This window comes from Gekko japonicus, unplaced genomic scaffold, assembly GCF_001447785.1.
Source record: "Gekko japonicus isolate JY-2015 unplaced genomic scaffold, Gekko_japonicus_V1.1 scaffold2929, whole genome shotgun sequence".
Lineage (NCBI taxonomy): Eukaryota > Metazoa > Chordata > Lepidosauria > Squamata > Gekkonidae > Gekko > Gekko japonicus.
Genome location: NW_015176535.1, coordinates 120881 through 133503, shown reverse-complemented (window position 1 = coordinate 133503; position 12623 = coordinate 120881). Strand labels below are relative to the sequence as shown.

At 45.8% G+C, this 12623-nt stretch overlaps 1 protein-coding gene across 1 annotated transcript in view; it reads right to left on the bottom strand.

Moving 5' to 3' along the window:
• Positions 1-12623, bottom strand: part of SYBU (syntabulin) — a 116757-nt gene that overhangs the window by 8195 nt on the left and 95939 nt on the right. The window contains 3 exon segments of the mRNA XM_015427440.1: positions 350-499; positions 2884-3084; positions 8459-8561. Of these exon segments, the coding sequence (XP_015282926.1) occupies positions 350-499; positions 2884-3084; positions 8459-8561 (454 nt within the window).

Here is a 12623-nt window from a genome sequence, read left to right as displayed (position 1 = left end):
AAATGCTATAGTTAAAGCAGATACAGTTTCACCTATAAGGAATGCTCATTAAAAGGTGTCACATGTAAAACCCACGCTTCCGGATCCGGGCTCAACGACAGAGGGAGCGTTTTGAGATCGCTCCTCTGTTCCTGAGACTTTCTAAGGTTATTTCACCACCTCAAACTTCTCCTGTAGAGAGAGGCTTGGCAGGGGACGTTGCAGTAGGTGCCTAAGAGGGGTGGCGACCCCCTGGTTGAATACTGTTGTTCCGAAGCGAGAAAGTCTATCCAGGAGCCCAGGCAAGACTGCAAAGCCGAGCTGAGCACTGCCGTCACATGATGAATCCCGTCCCAGTAAAAAATGTTACCTTTCTTGAAGTCTGCTCTCAGACTCCTTCAGTTTTGTCTTCAGGTGCCTCACTGTCACTTCCTTTTGCTGCAGGGGAGTCAGGTACTGTTCCGGACTCGGTGGTTTAATCCCATGGTTCTCGCCACAAGAGGTGTATCGTGCAGACCGCCTGAAACAGAAAGACGTCATTGCGTGTGCAACTTTTTAATGCTTTCCCCCCTCCAGACAGAGCTGAAATTGCACTCTGCTCACAATAAGGACTGGTAATTTGATCTGATAAATGATAGCGTGGGAATCAACCACCCCCACTTAGGGCTGGATGTGGGCTGTTGGCCAAATGCACCTTTCCCCAGTCCCCTGTGCTTCGGGCACAGATGGTGCATCATCTCATTTTAAATTGCAATAATTAGGTGGCAAGATTACTGCGTGCAACCGTGGGCTGATACATTAGAGAGAACCAGAGCCTGTGGTGTAGTTAGAAACTCAGGAGGAAGTGAGCTGGTATACGACAGTCCAACTTCCTCTTCTAGTTATAAGAAAAAGTTGGACTAACCTCTGAAGAATCGGAATCTGAAGAAATGTGCATGCACATAAACGCTTATACCTTGAATAAAACTTTCTTGGTCTTAAAGGTACCACTGGACTCTAACTTTGTTCTAATCTCCACCCATAAACACTTTCAGGAAAACTATGGCCTGGATTTTGCTGGCTTTCCTGTGGTTCTAGCAAGCACAATGGTGCCATGTATGATTGGCTTTCTTCCCATCAGTGCCATGCAGTAACGGTGTCCGTGCTTCCCCCCAGTTCAGCAACTGGATCCCAGCTAGTCACTGAAAACATAGTACAACCTTTTATTTATGGTATGGTTTGGACATAACACTGAAGAAAGTCAGGTTGAGGTTACAAAGTTTCTTCTCAACTGAACCTTTGAACAGTTTCCCTGTTCCAGCATTTGGGAACTTTTGTTACAAACTCTTTTCAGCCAGCTTTAAGCAGCTCTTCTTCATAGCTTCACTTAGCCAGACTCTCTCCCAACCCACTAACTGCTGTCTGCAGCTCTCTTAACTGCTGTTTTCAACACTCTTAGCTGCTGTTTTCAACTGTCCCTCTTACTAACATTCCGTTAGCTCCCACTGGTTGCTCTTTGAGAGAGGCGGAACCTAACCTATTCATCTAGGGTTGCCAAGTCCATCTTCCACCCCCAGCGGGGGACTTTGGGGGCGTTCCTGGAGGGGGTGGGGCATCCCCAACATGATGACGTCAAGTTGGGGACGTCTGCCTCCCCCCCACCCGCCCGTGCGCCAGATCTCCAGAAACGGCAGTTCCCTGCACTTAAAGCCGGCATTTCCCCTTTAAGAGCAGCTGCGTTTCCCTTTTAAGAACGAAGCTGGCATTTCCCTGCAAGCTTGTGGAGTTCGCGCTTGGGAGGAAACACACTTAAAGGGAGAGAGATGGGTGGCTGTGGGTGTTGGGGTGGGGCTTCCTCCGCCGGCCATCTGGCCGGTGGCGGGTAGAACCCCCCCAAAAACGGGGGACCCCTGGCAAACCAGGGGGGTTGGCAACCCTATATTCATCACATTCATTCTTCTGGGGCATAAAAAGCTAATCCTTTTGATATGTTGCTTAGTATATGCATCCTCAATACAACAGCCTAAATCCTAACTGTTGTTTATGCTGTCAGGAAAAGGTGGCGCGATTTTCATCAATTCCCACCTCTCACTGGAGAACATCATTTTTTCCCTACTGACCTGCACAGGATGTTACAGTTGGCTACAGCTGGAGGGGAGAGGTCAAGATAATTCCTTCCCACAGGTGTGGCTCTACAAGTGGGAAATAGGATCCAAGCCCTAGTTTGCGCAAAGGGGTGCCAACTTTTAAACTGGGCCTGCTACCTGTCCCTTTAGTATCAGTATGATCTGCTGCAATGATCGCGTGCTAGTAGCGATAAAAAGCTTCAGTTGCAGATTTCTGTGTATTAAGCCTTTAAATAAAAAGGATGGGACTTGCTTTTCCCCCGACCAGCTGGCAACCTTCTGTGCACCATCAAGCTGGCTAGTGAGATGGCTGTCTTGATATTCAACAAGGTTGCTAGGATGTCGTGTGGCATCATCCTCAGGCCAGAGAACTGGACCAATGCTAACTGTGGCTGCAGTCCTCAAATTGTGTATTCTGGAACGGATGAAATTACTCTAAGCAGATGGAACCTGGAAAGCAAATAGTTCTTGACCTCAAGGAAACACCTCATGTGGACAGGTGGCCTCACCAAAGAAGTCAGTAGGAATGCTTATAAAAGCACCAAAGCACACTTCGGTTTGTTTTTGCAGCAGCTGCTGCTGGTTAAGGCAATGGCAAGCAATGTCACATTGGCCTGCTGGAAGCTGTTTTAGAAGGGAAGTTAACAGAGACCTTAAGCTACTAAGACACATGCAGTCTTTGAGGAGCCTGCAAGGATGTGCGACAAGGACAATCTTCTGCTACAGTTCAAGATTCTGATGAGAACTGGAGATGAAAGGGGCTTAGAAAGGAAGGAAAGGATGGAGAAGGCTCACTTGCCTTGTAATGGGGCTATCGCTTCCCTTGAATGAACCTGAATTGCTGCTACTGGCCGAAGAAGCCCCATAATTCTGATGGGTGCTAATGGGACTCAACTGATTTTTGCACAGCATCGACAGGAAGTCCTTCTCGCGGGACGCTGGAGGACTAGAGCCAGTCTTGTAGGACAAAGATCCATTATTCCGTCCGTGAGGCCCTCGACTAGAATGGAAACCAAAAGCAATGCATTACAGAGCACCATGGACAAAAAAAAACACCACACACATGCATTCAATGGATTCATTTATTACAATTTGTTATATCCAATATTTATTTAGGTATTTATATCCTACTTCTATTCCCAATGAGGAACCAGCACATCTTACAACATTGTTGACCCCTCCTACAACAGTCCTGGGAAGTAGTTTAGGCTGAGAGATAATGACTGGCCCAAGGTCATCTGTGAGTCTCCAAGGCAGTGGGGACTCAAACCTGGGTCTCCCAGATCCTAGTCTAACACACTAACCACACCGCCATCCTGACTCCCTTTTCAGAAGAGAAATGGTCAACATGCTGATTGTTTTTTGCAAGCTGAGAATCATCTGTGAGTGTGCGGCAGCAGAAAGAGCATTGGACTTGACTCGGGGGAACGAAGATGAAATCTCTGCTCATGTGTGAAGTCCGCTGGAGGACCTTGAAAAACTGATCAGTTAAAATGTCCTTCCAATCATGACATGCACTAAATATGGTTTAGAACCCAAGCCATTGTTTGAGCTTCCCACCGTCTGGGCAAACCATGGTTTAGAGACCGTTTTGGCTTTCCATCTTGCTCAGCACTGCCCTTTCTGTGGCAAAGGGCATCCAGAGGCCCAGGATTGCTGCAAGAATGGTTTGTCAATTCAGAAATCACACCAAGCCATAGTTAGCAAGAACTATCCTTTGCTATCCAAGGACTATCCATTTCAAATCTACGTGTTATTATCTTGCTGGTCATAAACCTTGGTTTGTCAGTGGGAGACATCACACCAAACTGGAGTTACATTTCCTTCACCATGGCTTGGTGTCATGCCTGACACGAGTCAGTATCTCTCAGCCAACCATACTTCACAGGTTTGCTGTAAGGATGATGTAGGATTACCTTGAAAAATAAAAGGAATAAAAGTGGGACGGCCCTATATATGCTGCCTTTAATTCGCTGGTAAAAAGACAGGATACAAAACAATTTGAGAAAATTTTAAGAATTAAGATATTGGCCTGGATCCTATAATTTGTTCTGTTGGTGGCAGATTGTTCCTCTGGCACTAGCAACTTCCTCTGGAGGAAGATGTGCTTTCTCCTTCTGGTGGAAGAAGGCTTCTTGTGCTAGAAAAAGGTGCCACCATTAGTTAAGTGCAGTAATAAGACCCAGACAATATTACTGTACAGGTGATGATAGCAGCGCCATTTGGTACTGATTTTCCAGTGGAACAATAGAGGTGTCCTGCTGTATTGTTTTCAGGCAATACAAGCTTTCTCTCTTTCAGAATCGGAATGTCACCTCTTGTCTATCAGGCTTAGTGTGGTAGAACAGCATGGCTCTTAACAGAAAAGAGAGTCAGTACAACATCACGACAAAGCACTTTGTTCCTCATTGTCTTCAGCACAGAAGCACAGTGGCTACCCATGGTGGGGGAAACTAATAATCCCTTCCCCTCTGCTCAAAAAAATCTTCTTAATATGCCACCCACTGAGATCATTAGGCTATCTGGCTTGTATCTCTTTCCCCCATCGGGCCTGGCATCAGCTGTTGGCACGATCGGGCACCAGGTGAAGGCCACAGATCCACAGAAGGTCCTCTTAGTCTTGTGAACATCTTGGCACATCTGTGGGGGGGCTGACACTCTGTTGCCCCAACTAACTGCAGGACAGTCAACAGCAACTACTGAGTACGGCAACTGTTTCAGAGGTAAACGGATTGCTTCCTCTTAAAAACAATCCTGGCAGTTGTTTCCTTAGGTTCAGGCAATGGATGGTACCATCCTCAATGCCACAGCTGGCCACCAGAACTGAGGTAAGGAAAAGGACAAAATGTCAGTCCCAGGCTAGCTATCCAGCCCAGCAATAGTCGGTCATGGAATGCAGAGCTCAGGCAAGCATGCCGGTAGCCATGGGAAAGAAGAGGGAGGAGTCCAAGGCCCAAGAAAGACAGCCCATCGTGTTGTCCTCCTGCCCCAAGCAGGCACCAGATTGCACAGGTCCAAAAGGAATGCCAGCTGTGCTGCAGGAACTCGCTTTGGACCAGGGCAGGCAGAAGGGTGACTACAGGCATATACTGTGCCTGTTGCCTCCTCCCACCCCACCAGCAGCTGTGAGAAAGACACGGTCCAGAGCAGTGATGGAATGGCTCAAGTCAATAAGGTGACGATAGGTACATACCACAGTTTGGAGAGTGTGGTTAAGAGCAGCAGACTCTAATCTGGAGAACCAGGTTTGATTCCCCACTTTTCCACATGAAAGCCAACTGGGTGACCTTGGGCCAGTCACAGTTCTCTCAGAGCTGCTCTCTCAAGAGCAGTTCTCTCAGAGCTCTCTCAGGCCCACCTACCCCACAGGGTGTCTGTTGTAGGGAGAGGAAGGGAAGGAGATTGTAAGCCGCTCTGAGACTCCTTCAGGTAGTGAAGGGAGAGGTATAAATCCAACTTTTCTTCCTCTCACACCTCTGTCAGTTGCAAGCTTAGTCTAGCTCCAGTGGTGTGGTGTGTGGGCACAATTGATGAACTGTGGTGCCCCAGGTTTGGGTCCCAAACTAGTCCAGCTATGACCCAAAGGCAACCACAGCAGAAAGGCCAGAGAAGCTGCTGAGCTGGTGGAAACAACGATCAAGCCAAGACAGCAAGCACCATCACTTCTCACAGCCCTGCAAGCAGTACTTTGAATGTCTGTCCAGCTTTTGAGCTACCACTTACTTGAGGGAAAGGAACAGCTCCCTCCCAGGGCTGGAATGTACAACTGAGCTGGTGCCCCCAGGCTGGCAAGTTCTTAGTTCTAATTTTCGTGTGAGTCCGATGAAGTAGAAGACCTTTCCTGCTGGAGTTTGCACAACTCACAGTCTCATTTAAACTATACTGTAAGCCATAGCTGCACCAAGGCATGCTTAAGTTTGCACACTAGCACAATACCCACAAGGGATGTGGACCTCTGGCTTGCAAACTAAGGACACCCAGCTGCTTTGGAAGGATCACAGGACAGTTTAGACTCAGGGCACCTGGCAATGGCTTTCTTGGCACCCACTGCTTTCTTCCCTGAAGCAAAGAGCCAATCCTTTCTTTCCTCCAACCGATTGGGGCAGAAGAGCCCAGAAGGCCTCACCTTTGTGTTTGCAGGGAGCACTCAAGCAGAAACTACCACCGATATCCTAGGTGGATCCTTGGCTTTGAACCACCCAACATTTTAGGAATGATCTCAGCAACCACGGCTGCCGTTTTGGGGTGGTGCCCACTACCTGTTCCCAAAATTCCAAATTCAAACTGGATCTGCCCTCTGCCAAAGCTAACCAGGTACGCAGAATATGCAGAGGCAAAGGCATGGCAAGTCTCTCCTACGGGTGGCACCAAACAGGATTTTCAGCCCTGGGCTGAGATGCCCTAAAAATTCAGACCCAAAATATAAACAAGTGAAGCAAGAAACAGGAAGACAGGAGGCATCCATGAGAACTTTCAGCAATCAAGCAACAAACGGCCCTTGAATCTGCTTGAACTTCCCTTGCACGCCCCCTAAAAATTCAGACCCAAAATATAAACAGGCGAAGCAAGAAACAGGAAGACAGGACGCATCCATGAGAACTCTCAGCAATCAAGCAGCAAACGGCCCTTGAACTGGAATCTGCTTGAACTTCCCTTGCACGCGGAACGCTTCTGACAGACCAGATGGCAGAATGACTGTGCTGGAAGCCAGCCCCTCCAAAGCTGTGGTTTGGGTAGCTCGTTCACATTTGTTTATAAGAACGCAACGGAGAGCTGTATCGGGGCTATACGGCTATTACCGGTGTGCCAAGCAGTTCTGTCAGAACGGCACCCGGCTCCTCCTCCACAGAGGAAGCCATAAAAGCAGAGAGACAATTTGAATTTTGAACACATGGCACAGTAGAGATATTTTTGGCAGACGTAATTTGCCTCGCTGGCTTGAGAACTGTATTTGAAAGGATATTATACAGGACTTCAGGGGAAATTTCAAAGCTCAGCCCTGTGGTTTCCTTTGCTTTACTTCCGTGCTTGAATAACTTGCTAAAATTTCTTTCTTTTTTTTTAGCACTATAAATGACATTAACTCAAACATCCCAGAGTGCAACTAACTTCACTTTAGGGAGGAAATGACAGAACAAAGGCTACCATGTTACTCATGCGGTTCAGACTAATTTAATTCCCGATTCCAGCAAATAGGATTTATTACAATGTTCACTTTCCCTCAGCGTAAATAAAATTGTCCAGAAGGAGAAAGGGAGTCTTCCTTTTAAAAGCATTTCATATTTTATAATAAGGGAGCAATCAGACTTAGCTTTTTAACTACATTTATTCTTAACTCTTCCTCCAAAGAGCTCAGTAAAGATTCTAGAGGAAAGCATGGTATAGAGGTGTCAAGCTCATTTGTTACGAGGGCCGGATCTGACATAAATGTCACTTTGTCAGGCCACGCCATGTGCGCCATAAAAAGTAATGCCAGGCATGGGAGATATAAACTTTATAAAGGATACAGGCAAACCAAATTGACGATATTATTTTTTACTCAAAATACAAACATGCTTAAAACATTAACACTTCTACAGTATTTCCTTAAAGTATCTCCCTGATGCCTGCCCTCCTACTTCCACCACCCCATTACTCATTAGCACTGGGACGATCTACAGGGACATAATGCACAGCCTCTATCATCTGGCAATAAAGGTAATGACCGGTTACTTGTGGGCCAGATAAGAGCCCTGGATGGCCCACTTCCGGCCCGAGGACCATATGTCTGACACCCCCCGGGTTAGAGTGTCTGTCGGACTAGGATCAGGGAGAACCAGGTTTTAATCCCCACACTGCTATGGACACTCGCCTTCACTGGCCTGCATCTTCCTCCCCTACAGTGTTCCTTCTTCTCTTCTTCCCTAGCCCGCGCATCCCAAACAAGCCATTTATTGCTGCCAACACCACATCCCTTTGTCCTGACATTTCAATGTACAGCAACAAGCATGCTGAGCTGCAAAAGTTTACAGTCAAAAAACAAAACTAAAAAATGTGCTGACTAGTGGACGGGGGTTAATTGTTTAGCGGGAGTTACGAGAGAATGTGTCCAGCTGCTTCCTGCTTCTTTGCATCCTAACTGTTTTTATCCCCTTTGCTGAACTGCAAAACTATGTGCTGAACATAGCAGAAGGCTGTTCTCCTGCACATTTATGATCTTTAGAAACCTCTCCTCTAGATCTCAGGTTCTTGATCATACTACAAATCGTATCTACATAATGCAATGGGGGGGGGTGAAGGTAAACCTTTCTTCCCCCAATCTGCCCAAGAAAAACCCACTTCCCCCGTAAGCACCATTCAAAATATGGGAGACAGGATAAGACACTGTGGCTTACTTCCGAGAAAATGATGATCTTTTACTCCCAGCCACGGACATATGGACTTCAGGAGCTGAAATGCTGCCTGTGCTGCTTGATGAGCTAAAATCAGCTTCGCTTCCTGGAAAGGAAAAGGGAAGAATAAAAATGCGATGGAAAATCTAGGACACGTGCAGTTCTCGGACTCTGTGGTGAACCAGTGGCATCCTTCTTTGCCTCTCCCTCTAGGATTTGGAAACCAAGGCCATCGTTTGCAGAAAGTTGAGGGTGGATTCATTTCAACATACACTTTCCAGCGCCAAGGATACTTTGTGGTGGGAATGCCCCTGGCTCTTGGATAGGATTTCTCGCTCTTTTTTTTAAGCCCCCCCCCCCCCCAGCCATAGGTGTGGGTGAAATGGCAGGTGCAAGGGAAAAATTGCACTGAGGAGGGAAGGGAGGTTCAGAAATCCATTCCTTTCTGTCCAAACTAGCTTTGACTACAACATTTCCTGGGGGGGAGGGGGACAGTACCAAACTAGGTTCTGGAAAGAGCACAACAAAGCAGGGGAAACCATGGAGGCGAATGACTAGAAGAGTATTGGGTTATAATGTCATGTAGATGTTCCAGAAACAAAAAAAACCTGCTGCAATTTGAGACCCAAAATGGAGCAGAGCCCCCATTTCTATTGTATTTTCGACTGTCGTCCACCTTTGAAGCTCTTTTGCAGGGGTAATGATGGCTCTTCAGATCAGCAACCTCAGTTTCCTGGAAGTCTGAAATGTGCAGTAACAGGTTTTTGAATGTTCCACTGTGTACGTCCATTTATTTTTATTATACAGTGCCTGACATCTGCCCTAAGTAAACCACCAGTGTTTTGGTTTTTTGGAACTCCCGCAAAACATCTAGCTGTATTTGTCCTGTTTCCAGGTTTTCCCAATTGTCCATATGCTCCTTCACAAAGTTGGGCAGCGTCCACAAAGATGTTTTACTCTGCCTTGGGTTCCTTACCACAGAACTCTTTTTGGGAAGCATCCGCACGACATTGTCCTCTATTCATCCTGCTTCTGCGTTTTCCTCTGCTTTGCTGTGATCTGTCCCAAATCCATTTTGATACAACATTTTTAGAAACATCACTGTCAAGGTGGCCTTTAACACCATGTGGATGGGCAGGTGTGCATTTTTTTCAGGTTCTTCCCACATAAGTACCACTTTTTTTTCTGTCCATACTACGGTCATTTCCCCTATGCTCCTGGAGAGCTGGGGGGAGGGCATTTTAAAAAGTATCAGTAATAGCTATATCACTTTAGCACTATAATGCTATAACATTCTAAACCAATTATGTACTAGCTCCCAGCTTTCTTTTCTTTTCTTTTATGTTGAGTCTTTAGCCCTTCTTCTTGTGTGGAGTTAGAAGGTAGTAGCTGCGCATTTCTCTCTACACCTCTGCAACAAAAAGAGACTTAAGTTTTAAAAAATGAAAGCTGGGAACTAGCATGTTGCTGCTACTATAATGCTATAACATTCTAAACCAATGATGTACTAGCTCCCAGTTTTCTTTCTTTTCTTTTCTTTTAAGTTGAGTCTTTAGCCCTTCTTGTGTGGAGTTAGAAGGTAGTGGCTGCACATTTCTCTCTACACCTCTGCGACAAAAAGAGACTTAAGTTTTAAGAAATGAAAGCTGGGAACTAGCATGTTGCTGCACTATAGTTATTATAGCAATATAATCCCCTATGAATTTAGGCAATGCCCCTGAGGTCAGGGTGCTATCGAATCCGTTTCCCATGTTCTTTTAAATTGTCCATTTTATACTAGGACCCGGGATAAATTTCTGGACACCCTCCTTTTTCTTCTTTTTACATGGCATGGTCTTCCTGAGAGTATCAAGGTCCAGTGGCTACTCTCTGGGCAAAACGCTTCTATAATTTTTAATGTTGCTTGTTTTCTTCAATCTGTAATTCGAACCACGGAAACTATTAATTGCCATACCTTTGATGTATTCCTAAATTTTAATGTTATCTTATCTTTTACATGCCATTAAAGGTTGTCTGTCTGTCTGACTGTAGCAATATAGCTAAGTCCTGAAAAATGCCCTACAGTGGTGGGGTATAGGAGGCGGCAGCCATGGACGGCTAAGGCAAGGAGAGTGCTGAGTAAATGTCTGTGGGGGATGCTTCATTTCCATTTGCAGCAGCAATGTTAGGTGCATGGAAAATTTCCTTCATGTGTGAGCAGCCCTTCTTTACTCAGATCTTATGGGAAAGAATGCTACCCTAAGCACATCTGCACACCATCTGGAAGGGATGGCATCAAGGCACACCTTTTCCTGCCCTGCAAAAATCTTGTCTGCATCGCCACCATTTCCACAATTTCAAGTACCACTTACCCTGTATTATTTAAGCCACACCAAAGAAGATTTTTCTTCACCCCATTTTTTTAAAAAAAGATCAGTTATAGCGCTATAACAACCTATTGTTGCCTATCTCCAATTCAAATGTTAATACAGCTGTAATTGTGCTATAGTATATGCACACAAGGGGCCGTGGTGGCTCAGAGGTTAAGATGCTGAGTTGCAGACTGGAAGGTTGGTAGCTCAGCAGTTCGAGACCCAAGTGCTGCATGACGGAGTGAGCTCCACTCTCTGGTCCCAGCTCTTGCCAACCTAGCAGTTCGAAAGCAAGAAATTGCAAGTAGATAAATAGGTACCACTTCGGTGGGAAGGTAACAGCGTTCTGTGTGCCTCAGCATCTAGTCATTCCGGCCACATGACTAAGGAAACTTCTCTGGATAGCGCTGGCTCTTTGGCTTGGAAATGGAGATGAGCACTGCACCCTAGAGTCAGATTCGACTGGCTTTCGAGCAAGGGAAAGCTTTACCTTTACTTATATGTACACAATGAGCTGGGGGGGGGGTCACCACACAACCAACCCTTTCAAATGCTACCAATAGTGATTTCTCCATGTACCAGATAAAAGGGGCAGTTGCCATTGGTTGTATAATGTACTATTGCACATGCATGAATAAAAGAAACAACCAAAAAAAACACTAACTCAGCTTAGAGGGAAGACTGTTGCACATGCATGAATAAAAGAAACAACCCAAAAAAGGGGGTGGTCAGCTATCATGGCAACTGTGATGATCACACCCCTAAGGGCCACTGCAGAGGAGGGCAGAGTCTGCCTCCTGAGTGCCAACATCTCTGTTTGGTGGTGCAAAGTAGTAGCTAGTCAACAGGTATTTGAGATTAAGCGGTCTGTCTGTGACCAAGTATAAGCCTGCCGATAGCATAAATCACAGCAGGATACACACGTGAATGTGCATTGTGTTTCCACAGCTGTAGCTGACTTCATTGCTGATGTTTAGAAGACACCACAGTCTGTTGCTGGGCAGACTAGACCCCACAATACTGAGAAGAAGAGAGGAGAATAGGAGGGGGGAAGATGGAGGGAAACATAGAGCAGGGGGCTGTCGGAAAGACAGACAGAAAAAAGCTTGTGTTGTCTTCCTGCCTGCACCACAACCATCAGCCACTCCGGTACATCAATATGAATCTCTCATACAAAGGCTGAAGGATTAGTAACCACAAAAATAGCACTTAAAAGCCACCCAATTAAACGGAGGGTATTCTGGAGAGTATAAAAAGGCTAAAAGGGATCTACACGGATTATGGAAAAACTCTAACCTTGAGGATAATCCTATAAAACATGGGGGAAATAATCCTATGAAATATGGAGAAAATAGTGATGCACCAGAAAGGGTATGAATCGCTATTAGTTTTTTTTTTTAAAGAAACATCTAAAGCAACTATGGGAATACTTAGAAATAGCAATAAGAAGAGACAAGTCTACCACAACAGGTAGGCACTAAAGTACTAACAAAACCCAATGATAGATACCCTCTCCAACACAATATCTAGGTTGGACCTCAGAATAGGATTTAACCACCAGCTCTGCAGGACATTCCAGTTATGGGAGTATGACCAGGCCTATTAGATCACTGTTTATTTAGCAAGCAGTTTGCTTCCCAACCTTTGTTTTGTCAAGAAAAGGGACTGCTCTGATGTATTTGGTTGGTCACTCAATCAACAGCAGAGACACTCCATTCTTTCAGAAACACAGTAGGAGTTTGGGATGCCTCTCCTGCCTTCCTCCGTGCTCCAAAAATACAGGCCCCGGTTGCTCATGTCTCCTTCCTTTAGCGAAA